This window comes from Suricata suricatta, chromosome 10, assembly GCF_006229205.1.
Source record: "Suricata suricatta isolate VVHF042 chromosome 10, meerkat_22Aug2017_6uvM2_HiC, whole genome shotgun sequence".
In the NCBI taxonomy this organism is placed as follows: Eukaryota; Metazoa; Chordata; class Mammalia; order Carnivora; family Herpestidae; genus Suricata; species Suricata suricatta.
Genome location: NC_043709.1, coordinates 86,118,760 through 86,137,213, shown reverse-complemented (window position 1 = coordinate 86,137,213; position 18,454 = coordinate 86,118,760). Strand labels below are relative to the sequence as shown.

General features: G+C 37.0%; 1 protein-coding gene and 1 long non-coding RNA gene across 3 annotated transcripts in view; one reads left to right on the top strand and one right to left on the bottom strand.

Annotated features, from left to right (window-relative positions):
- PDE3A (phosphodiesterase 3A) overlaps positions 1–8,838 on the top strand; it is a 306,642-nt gene extending 297,804 nt beyond the window's left edge. For both annotated transcript variants that reach the window (XM_029955019.1, XM_029955020.1), the window contains exons 15-16: positions 449–704; positions 7,979–8,838. In XM_029955019.1, the coding sequence (XP_029810879.1) occupies positions 449–704; positions 7,979–8,220 (498 nt within the window). In that variant the 3' untranslated portion in view covers positions 8,221–8,838. The remainder of the gene's footprint in view (positions 1–448; positions 705–7,978) is intronic.
- LOC115304749 overlaps positions 370–18,454 on the bottom strand; it is a 19,160-nt gene continuing 1,075 nt past the window's right edge. The window contains exons 2-4 of the long non-coding RNA XR_003914596.1: positions 1,877–1,934; positions 1,012–1,145; positions 370–681 (exon numbers count right to left, since the gene is read on the bottom strand). This is a non-coding gene — a long non-coding RNA (uncharacterized LOC115304749). The remainder of the gene's footprint in view (positions 682–1,011; positions 1,146–1,876; positions 1,935–18,454) is intronic.

Sequence of the window (18,454 nt, the reverse complement as noted above, 5' to 3'; positions counted from 1 at the left end):
ACCTTCAATTGAGCAATAAATTATACTAAGGTTTCTGGCAGCCAAGGCAAAAAAAAAAAAAAAACCATGATAGATTATGTGTTTGTTGGATAATTATTCCAAGTATTGCATTTTAAAGTGCATTTACATTCTCATTTAAAGAGGAATGATGTGTAATAAGAAGTACCATTTGCTGTGACATTAGACTATTTCTTTAATTCCCCTAATCAAAAGCCAAAACCTCAGGATCACGAAAGTGATAAATAGCAACATAGTATTTCTACAGGGATCTGAGTAATTTGAGTAGAATCTTCTTTTAGCAGTCAAGCAAAAGAGGGAGTTCACACATGAATCTGGGTTCTTACATAATTGCAAATTTTAGATGCCAAGTGAATGCTGACTTTACTAGTATTTTAAATTTTTCATGTCATTTTCTGGTTAACTATTCATGCTAAATTCCTATTTCCAGGGTGATGAAGAGGCCAGCCTTGGGTTACCAATAAGCCCCTTCATGGACCGTTCTGCTCCTCAGCTGGCCAATCTTCAGGAATCCTTCATCTCCCACATTGTGGGTCCTCTGTGCAACTCCTATGATTCAGCAGGACTAATGCCAGGGAAATGGGTGGAAGACAGTGACGAGTCAGGAGATACTGACGACCCAGAAGAAGAGGAGGAGGAGGAAGCACCAAATGAAGAGGAAACCTGTGAAAATAATGAAGCTCCAAGTAAGTTTTATAAAATCTATTTCTAATGTGTTTTTCCTAGATTTGTTTTTTGGTTTTTCTGTTTTTCTTACATAGGTTTAGATGAATTTTATGTTTCTACATAGTTTGTGTCCAGATATCATCTGCATCTGATTGTGGATAACCTCCCTTCCCTAATATCATAATAGTAACAATTATAGACTGGGATCTATTATAATACCATGTTCATACAAAGATACATTCTCTGTTATGAAGTAAGAAGAAATGAAGTGGTTGAAGCCTGTTCTTTAGAGTACCTTAATTTAGAGGTGAAAGGAATTTCACATACCATATGGAGCAACCATAGACTTTTGTTGGCTTAGTTCAAGAAGGGCCATGTGAAGTGGTAAGAGGTAGGTATCACTCATTCATGTAACAAATTTTTATTAAGCATCAGAGGTGTGCCAGGCATTCTTCCAGGTACTGAAAATAGAGCCATGAACAAATCAGACAAAATACAAATCCTTGCACATTTAGACTGTTTTCGAGTGGACATTAAGTAGGACAGTCACTAAGCCTTTAATACATGAGGTACTGATAAATGCCCAAGTTAAAAAAAAAGGGGGGAATATGCGATATTGCAGAGAAAGGTTAAAATTTTAGATAAGGTAGCCATATATGATCTAAATAAGAAAGTAAAAATAATAACTGAAAGAAGTGAGGAAGTGATCCATTGACGTTCAGGTGGAAAAAGCGTTCCAAGAAGAGAGAGAAGCAAACCATACAGGCATCCTGCCATCGGCATTGGCTGGTTGTTGAGCATCAGGAGAGCTGGGGGGGTTAAGGCAGCAAAGGGGCAGCAGGAGAGAGACAGAGGAAAGCCACCCGGTGTAGGGCTTGAAGGGGGCGCTGTAGGTCACAGTATGGAGTTCGGCTTTTACTTTGAGTAAGGTAGGTAGCACTGAGAGATTTTGCAGGGAAGAGTTAGTGGATTCAGCTTCCATTTTAAATGGACTGCTTCAGCTGCTGCATTGAGAACACTCTTGAGTCTGAGGTGGGAGCAAGGGTAATAAGAGGCTGTTGAAATTATACAAGTGAGAAATGACTATGGCTTTGAACCAGGCAAAGTAGTGGCGTTAGTGACAATGGAAAGTGTTCCCATCTGGTCGTTGATTTGGAGCACATCATGTAGCCAACCTAATCCATTAACTCACCTGATTACAAAAAGGCATTAGTTTTATTCACGTCTTGAAATCCTCTCTGCTACTTCTCCTGTCATAGGGAGAAGGCCAAAAAAGCGTAATTAATAAAACCATAACCCTTACAGTAACATTACACAAATAGTGTTATTAAGTTCATGAAAACACAGTATGTGGTTTACCTCTGCCTTCATAAAGAAAATACAGTGTTAATAGTTTTCTTTTTGTGTGCTTTTTATTTATTTTTGAGAGATAGAGACAGCATGAGCAGGGGAGGGTGAGAGACAAGGAGACACAGAATCTGAAGCAGGCTCCAGGTTCTGAGCTAGCTGTCAGCACAGAGCCCGACGCTGGGCTTGAACCCATGGACCGTGAGATCATGACCTGAGCTGAAGCCGACATTTAACCGACTGAGCCACCCAGGAATCCCATTATAGTTTTCAAAGCCCTTACCCAAAATATTACCAAAGAAAGACATTCTGATCATTTATTTTCATTTTTTAGCACAGTCAGAAATATTCATGACTTAGTTTATCTCAGCCATCTAGTAAATATGCTCTAGCATGGGTATTGACCCATTTTGCCCTCATATAAGTACTCTGTGTAGGCTTGCAAAATAGCGATACAGAGATCTTCACTATAAACTGATGAGACAAAGTTTTGGACATTTGACTCTAGATTAAATTTTTGCTTCAGTTCTGTCCTACATTTTAACTTTGGTACAGAATGAGGTGAAAATCAAGTTGTTTTCCTTCGGTATTCTATTATAGGAGAAATTATATTTTATTTCTCTGGTGCTTATAAAAAGATTTCCATTAGCAAATTTGTGCTAATCTTGAGATTCAGAGGTTGGAGCCAAGACTTGGGATTCGTGGCTTATGTTTTCATTTGTTCATTTAATCAACATGTATGATTTTTTTGTTTTTTAACTTTAAAGAGCCAGAAGATAGTTTGCTGTTGAAAGACAGAACATTTTTTTTGTTGGTTGGTTGGTTGGGTTTTTATCCCCCCACTGAGTGACATTGGAAAGTGTTGTCAGCTTTGTTCCCATGGGCCCTGACTGATTGCTGTTTGAACTCAAACACATTGAAAACACACACACATAAAACAAGCATCAAGAATTGAAGAACACAGCCAGGAGATTTAACAGGCTCAACTTGTCAACATTGCCTTTAGCAGCAAATGCGACAATCAGATATTCAATTACTTTTCGTTCTGTAGGGTTAAGTTGCCAAGCTGACTTCCAGATTCTGATGTGTTACTCCCCAAACCCAGATTTCCTCATTTCTAACTTGACTGCTATAGAATCTGAGTAATTTTAATTTCATAATCAGATTGACTGAGAAGGTTAACTTGATTGAGCCTGAAAGTTAGGTTTCAGAAAAAATTTCGATTAAATATGCACTGATAATTTCAGCAATTTGCAAAACTTGGAGATCTCCCAGGAAACACAGAATTAAATGTTTCAATATGGTATCCTAGGGAAAGAAGGCTTTTTCCCAACCTCATAATTAAATCTGAAAGATTCCTACAGCGAACTAAGAGGTTTCTAATGAAGTACTAAGCTGCATTTAGAATTTGAGCAATGAAAGGCTCTTTGTTCCCATTTCAAAAGGTTCCAGTGCTGAACAATTTGGCTCCCAATACAGGCATGTTTCAGACCACCTGCAGACTCTAATCTACGCAAATTTATTTGGTACAAACTTTCTTCTACGTCACCTTATTCAGTTCAAATCCAGAGAGGTTTATTGCTAACGTTTAACAGCATTAATAAAAGAACAGCTGTTCTCATGGGGGCTGCCCTGAAAGGAGAAGGAGAAAAATCAAGCTTTTGTTACCTTTATCCCTTTGAATACACTGCCATGAATGTGTATAACTTTGAGGTGGATAATCACCTTGGGCAGTAGTGTTTTCCTGTAACCGTGATTCAGATCTGTCCTTCAGCCAATGCTCATCTGTAATTCTCTTGATTCAAAGGAATAGGTTCAAAAGTGTATTGATATTGGAAAATTCATCAACAGAAGCCGATTTGTACTTAACCATAATAACAGCAAAGTAGAAACAAACAACTAGATGGCTTTGATAGAAGGGTAACTTTATAAATTTGCCTTTAAAAGTCTAATATAGTAGTAATATATTGATTTTTATAGAAATCAGACTTTTTAAAATTTTAGTGTATATGTGTACACACACATGCATATGCATATACACACATAGAGTCTTTGTTAAGAAACGTTCAGTTGAAGAAATTGATGTCATGCTCCAGGGACCCATGACCTCTGCCTGTATGCATGCGCCTCATTCTGCCTGGTATGCTACCAACACCTTCACCTAGAGGATTCTCAAAATTTACCTCTCACCTCAGGTATCCTGTTCTTTGAAAAAAAAAATCTTACCTATCCCCTCACAACCTGAGTCTCTTGTGTGGCCATGGTTTTGATGAATCAGAGAGAAATTGCACTACACACTTGTTAAAAAACATCAAGGAATGCTTTATTCAAGACTGTTGCAATAAGGGAGAGAAATTAAACTCAACCCCATTGAAACTAAGGCAGGAGAATTTTCAAGGACTAGCATAAGCTAATGAAACAGTACTTTAGGACCTTCGAGGGAAGTTGTCCAATCTGTGTTTACTAATTGGTACTTATTGAAGTTAGGCACCTTTCCTCCCATGAAGACTAAAAGTGAGGGCCTGTGTTATTTCATTTCAAAAGAATCAATGCCCATGTACTTGAGGAAGGACTATCTGGGTTGTAAAACTGGCTAGAAACTGGGAAAAGATGTATCTGTATTTCAAAAGAGTGGAGAAAGTATGCACTTTCAAGTTGTATAAGGTAAATGCTATAATAAAAAGCATGTCAGAGACATACTAATCTGGAAGAAACTCGTCTAAAATTTAGTCAGGCTAAGAGGAACGTCAAGACCATCTTAGTCATATGCCTATGTCTGTCATAAAACCTAACGTGTATTTCATTTTTTTGTCTTTTTTGCTCTCCTATAAACAGTAAGCTCCTTTAAGGCAAGCTCTTGGACTAATTGGTCTTTGTGTATATAGCATCCAGAAAATTGCTTATCGATTAGTAGGTGGTCAGTATAAATTTGATTAATGGGTTCATCTCATAAATAAAATAATGACTACAGTAAATCATTTTTAAACTCTTATGACTCAGCCTATATCCATTTACCTTGGCATTTATTCAATTTAATAATTTTGTTATGTGTTTGTATGGTTCAAAAGTAATTCAAGATAATGTCCTTTTTTTAAAATTGTATTTTGAAATTGATTTTATTCTATAAAATAAAAGAATTTTTTGTGGTATATTATAACGAAATTGTTGAGGGAATCACTAGTACTTCCATGAAAATTTTGGTGGATGACCTCCAAAAGATCTAGTTCCTTTGGCACATCTCATAGCTAGTGTTTTTTTTTTTCCTATTCTTTTTTTTTCCCTTTTTTCTCTCCCAGATTATACATTATAAATCATTACTACTTCATTAAGTAAGCCCAAATATCCCTGCTGATATTCCTGGTAACTTTTACTGTTAACTCTTTAATGTAGTCCCAATGAGATCAGAATTTCCTGGGGACCACTTTTTCATATCATTGTTGTTTTTGTCACTTATCACCCCTTCATCATTTACTTGGATCTGTAAAACAAAAACTAGAAAGAATGTGATTCATCTAGTAAACTCTTACTATAAAAGTCTAGAACTTTGTGAATATACACATAAAAGAAGAGACCGGCTTCTGTGCATAGGGAAGTTTACAGTCTAATGGGGGATCTTAGCCTAATTTCTAAATTCTTGACCTAGATCTAAAATGGTCACTTAGATGAAGGTACTAAAAGTTCTATTCTGGCCATGAAAAGACCCTCTTCTAAACTCAAGTCCAGCTCCTACTTCACCTCTGCACTTGACTGTCTCCCAGACATTCCATGTTCAACATCTCCTTCAAATCTCCTCACCTAACATTGCCTTTCCCAGTATATCTTGCGACCAGCTACTCAATGGCTCAGGCCAGACAGATTAAGGTTGTCTTTGATTCCTCTATCGTCTTTTTTCCCTACATCTAATCAGTTGCCAAAGTCCTGTTGATTAAAACCTCACAAATGCATCTCACATTTATCTACTTCTCTTCATTACCATTCCTTTCATCCTAGCCCAAGCCACGGTCATGATGCCGTGTTCTCTCAGCTGGGTCATTTTTGTCTCTTCCACCTTTAAAAGATTTTGTAAGACTCAGTGTGATTATACCTACCTTTTCACTCTCTCCACTAGAGAACTATCTCCATGCTGGCAGTCATTATGTCTGTCAGTGAATGACCAGAACCTAGCATACTTGGTACATATTAGGTGCTTAATAAATAGATAAGGAATTGGAAGACTAAATAGTGAATTATGGTATCAGTTCAAAATTTTTACAAATGTCTTATGTTTCATCTGTCAAAATTGATCATATATGCTTCCTCAAACAATAGAGGCAATTCTTTGAAAATTGTCTTTAGTACTTCCATATTTGGTCACCAAAACAATGTAATTTATTTGCTTACCAAATGCATATTTGCTCAGCCTCATTCTATATAAGATATGTTATGGTCTTCCTAAAAGAGGCTATGGTCTGGTAGAGGGACTAAGGCCTGGAATATATGAGAATAAGATGAGTGCCCTATGCATTATTGGGGCACCTGGTGGCTCAGTGGGTTAAGCATCCAACTCTTGGTTTCGGCTCAGGTCATGATCTTGTGGTTTTGTGAGTTCAAGCCCTTTGTCAGGCTCTGTGCTGTCAGTGCTGCGGACCCTTCTTGGGATTGTCTCTGTCTCCCCCTCTTTCTCTGCCCTTCCCCTACTTGTGTTGTCTCTGTCTTTCTCAAAATAAATAAGTAGACTTTAAAAAATTAAAAAAATAAATGCTATTCAGGACATTGTTTTTGTTACAAGTGACAAGACTCCAAAAAAGTGAGTATATATAAGAAGGGAAATTATTAGTTCGGTTAAACAGATGTCTAGTATCCACGCTTGCTTGTACCTGCTTTTGTCTCTGAGTCACCTGCTTGACAGCTTGATCTTTTGACCTTTCTTTCTTTATCAGACTGAAACTATAGCCAGCTCTCTATTCACTTCATCCCAGATAAACAAACAGAGGATAAAAGACCCCCAGCCACCATTCCCAGACTCGTTCCACGCTGTTGGGAAAATTCCCAGGGGAAGACGTTCATTGATCTGATTTGTGTCCCATACATACCCGTTGACCAGCCAGTGCAACAAGGCTGTGTTGTGGGAAGGTGGGTGGGGAAGGAGAGTTTGACTGCCTTTTCTAGAACTATATAGATGAAAGAAGGGAAGAGAGTTTCTGATTTTAGATATGCAGTTATCAGGAAAGATACCATGATAATGAGAAAGGAAAAAATTGAAAACACTATGTACGAGTGAAATGAGAGTTTAGAAGAGAGACAGGGAGAGAGGAGGAGAGATTATTTCTTGCAGGAGGAATTCAACAAAATCTGAGTCTTAAAATAATAAAAGGGCATGAACTTTCAGGGACTGAGAGGAAAATTTGAGAAGGAGGGCCAGGACCAGCTGGAAAGTAGAAGAGCTCAGTGTATGTACAGAGGTAGAGACAGAAGCCAGGCTGCAGAAGACGGAAGACTGCAAAAGCGTGTTTGTGCCAGCTTGTGGGGAAACTTTGAGAGGACTCTGAAATTAATATTTTAGTCCACATGAAGCATAACAATAACATTAAGACTGTCTTTAGAGATCACGTGTAGATTTTTGTGGGTTGTATTAGTTGACAAAGGAAAGGAAGACCTAACAAGAGGTTCTAATAGTAGTCTGGGTGAAAAATCTGGAGGATCTGACCGTATTGAGAATACCAAGATTTGAGCAGAACTTTTATTGGACATTGCTGGACGTTAAATCCAGTTCACAGTATGCCTCAATGATTTACTAATGATCATTGCTGTCTTCCTCTTATTTCCCCCTCTCGAAAGGAACATTATTATGATAATACAAATCAACTGGTCTATGTATCTCTTTGGTACTTTTGCTCCTATTAATGATGTGAAAAAAAATAACTACCATGTACTCAGCACACAAATAAGTAATTTGGTGTTTTCTCAGGAAAGAAAACTTTCAAAAGGAGGAAAATCTACTGCCAAATAACTCAGCACCTCCTGCAGAACCATAAGATGTGGAAGAAAGTCATGGAGGAGGAACAGCGGTTGGCGGGCATAGAGAGTCAGCCCCTGGACCCGTCACCCCAACAGCATTCCTCAGAACAGATCCAGGCCATCAGGGAAGAGGAGGAAGAGAAAGGGAAGCCAGGAGGAGACGAGATCCCAGCCCCGAAGCAAAACCAGTGACAGTGGAGATGATGAGCTGTGTTTCCCAACAGAGTGACTTGTCACAGACTCTTTTCAAGCCAGCACAACACTTAGACACAACACTGTAGAAATACAAGAAGATGGGCAAACAGCTCTTGCATTTGGGAATTCTTCGCATTTTATGTGTTTATTTTTACAGTGAGGTACATTGTTAAAAACTCTTGCTCAGAGAAGCTTTCACATTTGCAACACCAGCTTCCAAGGATTTTTTTAAGGACGAAGTATATATGTGTGTATATAAGCTCGCACGTAGATACATGTAAAACATATTCACACACGTACACCCACATGCACACTGAAAGCCAGGGCTACTGGCTCCACAAGTTAGTAACATTCATATTAAGATATATAGTGGTCACTGTGATATAAGTTATAAAGGAAAAAATAAAGGAAAACAAATCACAAAGGAAATGGGGCAGCTTAGCAGGGAAAGAGTGCAGTGCATGTAGGTTACCAACTAAGGAGCTTTTGCGCTTTGTACTGACAGATGAAAGTTTCAGAACATTATTTGAATTCTTCTGCATCCTGCCAACATCGTGTGTGTGTGTGTGTGTGTGTGTGTGTGTGTGTGAGAGAGAGAGAGAGAGAGAGAGAGAGAGAGAGAAACAGACAGAGAAAGAGAGAGGGTGTTCGTGTGTATGTATGTGTGTATGTGAAGAGAGATTTTTATGGTTTTAGCCTTTCGTAGAATAGCTGCCGTGGATGACTCAGCACATCTGAACAAACCGAAGGCGTTCACTCTGGAGAGTCTGAGAGGAGGCCATTCCAAATGCCTTCCTCCATTCAGCATAAGTACAGGGCTCTCTGCAGGGGGAGGGTATTCACAGGCCAGTGAGAGGGCCACAGGATTGGTACTACTGCTAACACACCACTTGGAGGCGCTCTATTGCCAGCCTTAAACCTGGAACACCGGCATTTTCCTCTACTTGCCTAATGAATGTATAGGAGCTGTTTGTCTGTATGTCTGTCACTCACATAAGATCAAATCATCTATTTTTAAGGGGATGACATTCTTTATGCGTAAACACTTAAGAAGGAGCTGAAGTCAGATCTTTTAATTAGGTTAGAATTCTGAAAAGTTGCCGGAGAAGACCTGGAGAATTGCTCTTCATGGTGATCTTCCATGTTTAAATTGCTGCAAAATGTGTGGTAGAAAAGGGAAAAAAAGGGCAAATAGAAACCCACTATGGGATATATAGCCAGAGATAAAGGGGGAAAATTGCAAGGGTTTGGTGTTTGTTGACATAGTGAAAGTCTGATTCTTGGCAACTGTTGATTGGCTTTGGGTGGAGAAGGTCCCTGACAACCTTGTTGTGGCGTTCCACGTGCTGTGGGGTAAGGTAGCTTCTATCTGCAGTCTGGCCCATTGGCATATTTCTTTTGGCAGGGAAAATTATGGAGGGAGTTTTGGGGACTGGGACTATTATTGAAAGTCTTTTTTTTTTTAATTTGTTCATCTACACTTGTTTATGCTGTGAGCCAAACCTTATTTAAAAAGTTGATACTCACTTTCAATATTTTATTTCATATTATTATATTTGTCATGAATAGTTATCTTGATGTAAATATAAAGATTTTTTTTGTTTCTGTAGATAGTAAACTCTTTTTTTAAAAAAAAAGGGAAAAGGGAAACATTTTTATAAAGTTATATTTTAATCACCATTTTTATACATTGTATCTATCTCCAAGCCCAGTAAGAGAGTGATGAATCATTTGCATGGAGGTCTAAGGACAGCCACACATCTACCTATTCTAATTTAAATGATAATCTGATAGTTATTTTATGCCAATTAAAGGAGGATGCCACAAAGAATGTTTTGTCCCTAGGAACTTTTGCCAACTTTTGAGTCACTTTTGGGTCCAGGTCTCCCAAAGAGAAAGACTTGCTTAACCAAGACCAAATTTTTACAATTGGTATCCATTTCTTGCCCGTGCTTTTTGGTTGTAGTTCCTCCTTCAGTCCTATGTACGGAACTGCTCATCAATGAAATGATCTTAGCTTTTTAGTTAAACTTGATGGTGATTTCTAATTATTTTTTCCTCTGAAGTCATAGCAAAGAGTGTTTACATTAGAAATGCCTTTGTTTCTAACAGATGAATATTCTTCCCTTCCAAAGCAGTGATTTTACATTAACCTATAGCATTTTTCAGATAAGGCAAAGACACAATCAAAAGCAAACACAATTTCAGGGCAGATTTTCCATTAAGTAGGAAAATATGAAAAAGGATCAAATAGATGTAGACTCTGCTCAAAAAATGAGAACAATTTCATATTTTTGTGTTAACACTAGGTCCTCATTATTCAGAATTTTCTGAGTTGTTTTCCATTTTCTTAGTAATGCCTTTGTGTCTCATGTTTGCAAAAATTACTGTGTACAAATACATTTCCCCAATGACATTAACTGTTTTCCTTCCCTTACAAATAAGAAGGAAAAAAATTATGTTCATTTACCTCTTGCACCTTAATTACTTAACAAAACGAGTCTTTCCCCCTTCTCCAAATGCCATACATTCTAAAACACATGGGAAAGGGAGGGAAAATATAGGTTGTGGAGCAAGTAAAATGACAGCAACAGTTGTGAGTCTATAACCTTATATTGGCAGCTGTCTGGAAGCTGGCCAGTCTGGCTGCCAGAGCAGAGGCCTTAGCAAACTACCTGGTTCTGTTTGTTCTGTTTTAAAGTACATGAAATAATGGTGGCCAAAGAACTTAGAACCTCTTCATTCCGGAATTGTGTTCATCAGTCCAGGCAGATTGATCTTTTTTTTTTTTTTCTTCAAAAATAAATTGCCAGGATATTAAAGCTAACAGTCCATTGAAATAAAAGAAGAGAGATCAAGTCCAACACTTTCATACACATTCAGTACATCCCAAAGGATGACCAGGGACATAAAAGGGTATTTGCTGCTGGCGATGTTCTCCCCTCCTCGGTGACAGCAGTGTTACTGCATTCACTTCCAGCTCCAGAGCTTATTCCCTGTGGTGCCAGTGAGTTTGTTGCCATTTACTACATTTTTATATGAGCCTATTTATGGGTGCCATTTAGATAAACTCAGGTTTTTCAAATGAAGGAATTTGTAACCCATGTAAGAAAAAGGATCATTGTACAGACAGCCATAAAATGAATGGGAGGAAAACTCAGAGCTGGTGACCTTGATGCTAGAGGTTGCTCTCTGGTAAGGAAAAGACCAGGGATCACTATGAGTGTCGTTGGTGTCGTTTCCAGCATGCTATTAGAATGTCCTTTTTAGGTATCCATGTAAGCCAACCTTTAGGATATCGTTTCCTTGGTGAGAACACCACTTTAGCTTTTTTCTAAACTATGAAATTTTATTTGTCATTTATTTGTCATTTCTGTAAGATTTGGTTTTGCTCTCAGTAGAAGACGAAGACAGTAGCTCTGTGCAGGGATAGATCTATACTGGTCTTCATCTGACAAGTGAAGGAATGCCCTCCTGTTTAAGAAAATACTCATTCTCTAAAAACAGAATACCTAAATCTGTCTTTATCATTTTGACAGAATTCTAGAACAAACCCCTAACCATTGCAATCCCAGTAAAACTAAAGAAAAGGGATTGTATGACGTGCAGACTGTTCATATTACATGTGTGTATTGTGATTTCCTCATGTCCCCTGCCTCTCTTGATTTGCGATTTCCCGATGTCCCCTGTCACGTGCCCAGAGAACTTTCTTTGAAGGTAAAAGCTGTGCAAATGGCATGCGACTCAGGCCTATTCTTTGTTTAAATGGTGGAAAAATATAAATTATTTTCTAAATAATAAAATATACAAATTATCATTGTAAATAAAGTCTAAAGTTTGAAATGACTGCTTTACAAAAGTGAACTATTTGTGTTATAAACAATTCCTGACTAATGAGAGGTGACTCATCAAAAAATCATTTCTAACCTACTTTGGGAGGTATTTTTGGTGCTTCACTGTCAGTATGGGGATCTCCACTGTCCTCACCTTTTAAAATATTTTAAAAATAATAATGAAAACCACAGTAAGGCTCTTACTGCCCTCTCTTCCATCCTAACCCCAAGTCCCGCTTAATGCCTTTCCTGGTTTATTCACCATGTGGGAAATAAACTGTCTTTTCAAGCTGGCAGAACCGTCCAGTATAACCGAGTTTTGTAAACTTTCATAGCCTGTGGTAAATCAAGATTCTCCTTATTCTAGAGATTATCAGCTCCTGTGTGTGGAAAGAAAATATCAGTAAAATTTCAAATGCTCATGGGTCACCTCCAGACCATGGAGATCTAAAACATCTATATAGTTTGAAACCAAACTGAGTTTTTTTCATTCACCTTGTCTTCCAACAAGTAGCAAAATACTTTATGACCTTTGTTCTAGGTCATTCATTTCACTTGTGATTTTCCCATGAAAGGAAGCTAAATTTGCTGATACTGTTCATATGTTTTTCTAATCTGTTCAACAAAATTCTACCATAAGATTAGGAGACCAATTAGCCATTTTAAGCAAGAAGCATTCCAAAATTAAATTACTCTTAGGACTTCTAATCAGGGAAAAATATGAAGTTTTAGGTCCCCTATATTAATATCAGTTTGTTCCTCTAGAAAATACTCAAATTCTTATTGCACATTTGATTGGGATGGATTAACGAAATGATGAGCATTGAATTAATTAAACTATAAACAATGCTTTCAACAATGTAAATTGAGGTTTGCTTGGTGTTTATAATGTTTAGCACTAATTATCCATGATCAGAGAGCAAGAACAGATTTTTCAGTCTATATTATAAACCATAGCAATTTGTGTGGCGCCTCACACATTTCATTTGTTACAATGCTGCTGCTTTACCTTACCTACTGGTGCTTTTCCCTTACCTGAAGTGATCTTTACATTCATACTATCAAATCATTCTAACAACAGGTTAACAATGGTAACAAAAAATAATTGGACATTTTCCTGCTAACTATGTTTAAAGATCCAAAACTAAACTTTAAAGCTTTATTATTTGGTGGAGCTACATATTAACATCTGCAGATTCAAAAATATTGATCCCCCGTAATACTTTTAGTGCAGTAAGACTATATATGGAGTTGTAGAACGATGGGAAACGAAATTAGCTTTTGCTATGTGCTTCAGGTTCTAAAATGAGCCCAAATTTCCTACCTAAAGGTAGCAGATTCTGCTCCATATTCTACTCTTAAGGTTGATTACTTTGACAGGCATTGGTATTCATGGATTTCTGCTTTCCTCAACAGAAGAGAAGCCAACCCTTCTTTTTGATAAATACGTTTTCAGAAAAGTTTCCTCATTGCTTCACATCAAGAAGAGTTTCTTTAATCATGCAAATAAACCATTAAAAATGCTTCAGAGAGAGTAATATTAAATCATCATATGTAAGTACTATAAAAATACTTAAATTTGATTTAGTTTTTGAACCAAAGCTGTTTAAAAATGGATTTTTACTCTTCAGTTACAATGAAACTCACAAAATGACCTTCCATGGTATAGAGATCCTCAATATATTGACAGAATTAGAACTACTATTGTATAATAGAAAACTGGAAAGAATGCTTAATTATTTTTCTAATGTCTCTCATGCCTCAGTTAGGGAAGTGTTTTGTGGCAGGTTCAAGAAATACATGAAATAAAAAAAAAATAAACTTAGTTCCAATAATTTAATTAGATGAAGTATACAAATTATAGCCTGGGTTTTTCTGAGTTCTCCAGAAAAAAAATAAAGGAATGTAATATCCAACAATTTATCATGGTTAGATTATTTTAAAGTAAATGATCTATTCATGTAGATTACATTTTACTAAATTCTAATACCATTTAAAAGCCAAATACGTTATCTTCATTATGAAGAAAAATTAACTCTTATTAAACTTCACAGATGAAGCACTGACCAGGCAGTAAACTACACCCACTACTTCATTGACCAAGACTGATCAAATGGTAGGTCAGAATTTGAAATTCATTAATAGAAACATAAATTTAAAAAAAAAAACTTGAAGCTTGACTGCTTTCACTAAAAATTCAGTGTCAGTAAAAGTACCTATTTCAAATGAAATAAATTTTAGCATGGAATTCTTCCTTACCTCTTAAAAAAAAAAGTCAAACTCATAAGAAAAAAATATGGCTTCTCTTCGGTTTTACTTCTCTAACCCAAAATACTAAAGGAAAAGTGATCAGAAATTCTCTGCCATAATAAAGAGATAGAATGCCTTTCACCTAAGGTCCAACTCTCCACACCAGGTTTCATTGTGCAGTCCATGGTACTGAAAAGAAAAAAAAAAAAAACCCCGAGCTAGGGATCAGAAATGAACATGACATAAAGTGTCAAGTATCACCCCAGAACACCCCTCCATCTCTGTGACAAACTGATTTAGTTATCAGTTACTCTGGAGTAAAAACACTTAATGGATCCTTCAACCCTGCCTTCCTTTATACAGTCAGCATGTACACATGCTTTGCAATATGAATTAGCCCTTCAAACTTAAAAACTGCTGCTTGAGTACCTTTTGATGGGAGGGACTTTTTTTTTTAATTCTAGCAATTTTACTCCCTATGTAATACCAAAATATTAGGTGATTTAATGTGAAATTAAAAGAGGTTGTTTAAAGGTGTTTTGTGTATATAACTGGTTGGTTATTAGAATTTTCCATCAAACTTCTTTTGAAAACTAACTGGTTATTTGTAGCTCAAAAACTCCTATCACATATTATGTTTTAGCTAGTTATAAGCATAAACGAGTACTACAGTGTTGCTATCTTATATAACAACCCTAATTAGCTATATATTACCTATTAGTGGGGCTTATTGGCTTGACTTTTTGTGTATATTTATTCATTAGTTTTTTTAATTCACTAATTTTTAATCTGTCAAATATCTGCATGGGATTTTTACCATACCACGTTTGCTTAACTGGTGGTTTGCTTTCGTTTTTGTTTTCCCTTTATGAGTGTCAATTTATTGCTTGGTATATTCTCACAGAAGTGTGCATACCATTTTTCTGCTCCAACAAGGACAGTTTATTAATTGATGAGCACTGGAAATAAATATCACTGAACCCACCCACCCCTTGATATTTCTTCCTAAAGATTTTGGTCATGCAAATCACAAAATGAAAAATTGGTGCTTTTATAAATGTTCTGAAACTTTTAGTGCAAAATGATGAATAAAAGACTCTTCCTGGCTTTCTATTATGATAGAAACTGAAAACTGAAACTGAAAAAAACTTTAATTTGAATGTAGACTTTTTGGTTTGGGTTGATTTGGTTAATTTGATTTGGTTTTCAAAAGTGAAATTGGCTTCTGATTTCTGATAGAACAGTCGTTCTGATCAGTCATTATTTCTTGCTTTTCCTGACCAAACAAAACAAAACAAAAAACAAAACAAAACAAAAAAAAACCCAACTGCCATTAGAAATTTTTTATTAGTAAGTCCCAAATATTTGACTTTGTAGTGTACTTGCAAACCAGAGAGTATTATATTAACTTGATGTAGTATTCCTTAAAAGCAATATTTTCAAGTAAGTACCAACCAAAGTAACAGTATAAAGAATGTCTGCTGCACATGACAGTTTTTAACAAGGTAGTTCTTCACACTGTCAGCTGAATATGTTTATTAATAACTCTCCAAATTTATCAACTTTTAGAAACCCAAGAGTGAAGAATTGGACTTAAGGGATCATTTTGCAATTGAAATAAATCTTGTCCTTACACTTGTATCTCACACTTAATATATGTAGCAATATGTCATATCTTCCTATCAAAAATATTTGCTAAGTGATTTAGTTAATGGGTGATAAATATTTTGTAAAAAGTAAAATCTGTACAGAAAAATATTAAATTGTATTTATTTTTATTGTTTTTAGCATAGACACTATAATGATGCTCCTTTTTTGCCAGAATTACTGGAAGTGCCTCTTGATTTTATATATATAAATATTACAGTAAACATATACTCAAAATTATTAGAATTGTGTCATAGATTATCAATGTGGATGTTACAATGTGAAAATAATGTATAATATAAATATAATTCTGTGGTATTATGTTTGATGTAGTTATTTGTACAATGCAAGTCCTCCAGCTTTTTAAAATTTCTTATTTATTTTTTTGATAGTTTATTGTCAAACTGGTTTCCATATAACACCCAGTGCTCTTCCCCACAGGTGCCCTCCTCCATTACCACCACATCTTCCCCCCACCCTCAACCCTCGGTTTGTTTTCAGTATTCAGTGGTCTCTCTCCCTCTCTCCCTTTGCGCCCCTCTCTCCCCAACCCTCTTTCCCCCTTCCCCTCCCCATGGTCCTCCATTAGGTTTCTCCTTTTAGACCTGTGAGTGCAAACATATGGTATCTGTCCATCCAGCTTTGAAACATCCTTCCTTATATCCAAATGCAGTGGCTTGTGCCCAGTCACATACATTGGCTTCCCTACAATTCCTAAGAACTCCTGGGGGCTTTTTCCCCCATGGTCACATTTCCTTCCCTATTGCCTATGAATTCTTAGTTTCATCTCTCTGTAGCTAAGCTGTGTTCTTTGTCTAATCAAATAGTTAACACCATAATCAACATACCTAGATTTCTGGCATTCAGCATCAAAGTTTTATAAAATAGCTCTGCCATTTATCCTATAAATACTACAATTTAACCTATACAGATTGTTGATGCCTAATATATGGGATATTTGGTTGTACAGACTCAGAATTATTTTTGTTCTGTGTCTTTGAAAGCTTTAGAAAACTTTGAATGATCCAAAACATTCAGAGTGTTTTAATTAGCCCAAACATATCATCCTCAAAAAAAAAAAAAAAAAACCCACAAATGTGATTTTTTTATCCACAGTCCTCAAGGAATTAATTCTTTAAGTGACATGTACAGATTTCCCTTATTACCTGGTAGACAAAATCCCTGCTCCTAAACTTGTATAGTCATAGCTTTCTTTATTTTGGCCCCAAACTATCCCTCGCCAAAGGAACCAACCATCTGTCGTATTTCTGTGTCTTAGGCTAATATCAGTAGAGTATTTACACACATTGTATACATATGTTTTCTTTCTTCCTTTGTGTACACACACACACTCTTCCCATCACAGACAGCACAAAAGGGCAAAAAAAAAAAATTGACAATATCTGCTTGAGTTGTAAATTGTATCCCTCTCCCAAGGCTTTCCTCCTGTAGTGATGTCCTCAATGGATGGGAAACAATAGCTGGGTATTCCAGTCTCAACCTTCATCTCCTTCCTGCAACTAGGTGCTGTCAAAACTGTCCCTAGATAAGGAAAAGTTAATTTACATGGCTGGGTAAGAGAGGTGATGACAGATATCTGCTAGTGACTCCTGAGATCCAGCCCAGGGTAAAGGGAAGACCACAGCCACTGCCTGGAACAGAAAGCCTTGAGATCAGTTTAGCGTGTCCTGGGCCAGCTCTACAGATCACCTCTCTATGCCTGCTGAGCCACATAAGGTGGAGCTGGGGATATGGGCACACCCCAACCAATGAAAAGAAAAATGAAATAAAATAAGTTCTTAAATAATTATAAAATCTTCTGCTTATTAGGATAGATTTAAACTTATTTAATCCTGAAGCTACTTCAGGTCTTGATCATTCTTTCTGATGTCATTGCTGGCTTCATAAAGGAGCCCACAGTCCACTTCTGTTGAAATTTGTGAGATTCAAAGAATTATCAGGCTGCCCATGCGGGTTGAGATCTCCTGGGCTACTGGGACGAGTTAGAGCTGGATGGGTCTGGGGTGGGGGGGCGCGGGGGGCAGTGAGCATATTGCTTAATACTTTGTACTTGTTCTATTGTCAATTTGACTGACTTCTCCCTGTCAGATGCCAAAGGTGAATTCATAGAAGTCCTAGTCTTCAGAGACTGCAAAGTAGTTAACAATTATGTATTCATTTTCTATTTGTGCTATAATCAATTACCACAAACTTGGTGACTTCAAACAATGCAAACTCATTGGGTCACAGGTCAGTCGGTCAGAAGCCAGATGGACTTGGTGGGACTCTGTTTCTGGTCTCTCACAAGACTGATATCAAGTGTTTGCCAGCTAGGCTATTTTCTGAAGTCTCTAGGATCCACTTCCTTTTTTTTTTAAATAGTTTATTGTCAAATTGGCTTCCATACAACACCCAGTGCTCTTCCCCACAAGTGCCCTCCTCCATCACCACCACCTCTTTTCCCCCCTCCCCTTTCCCCTTCAACCCTCAGTTCGTTTTCA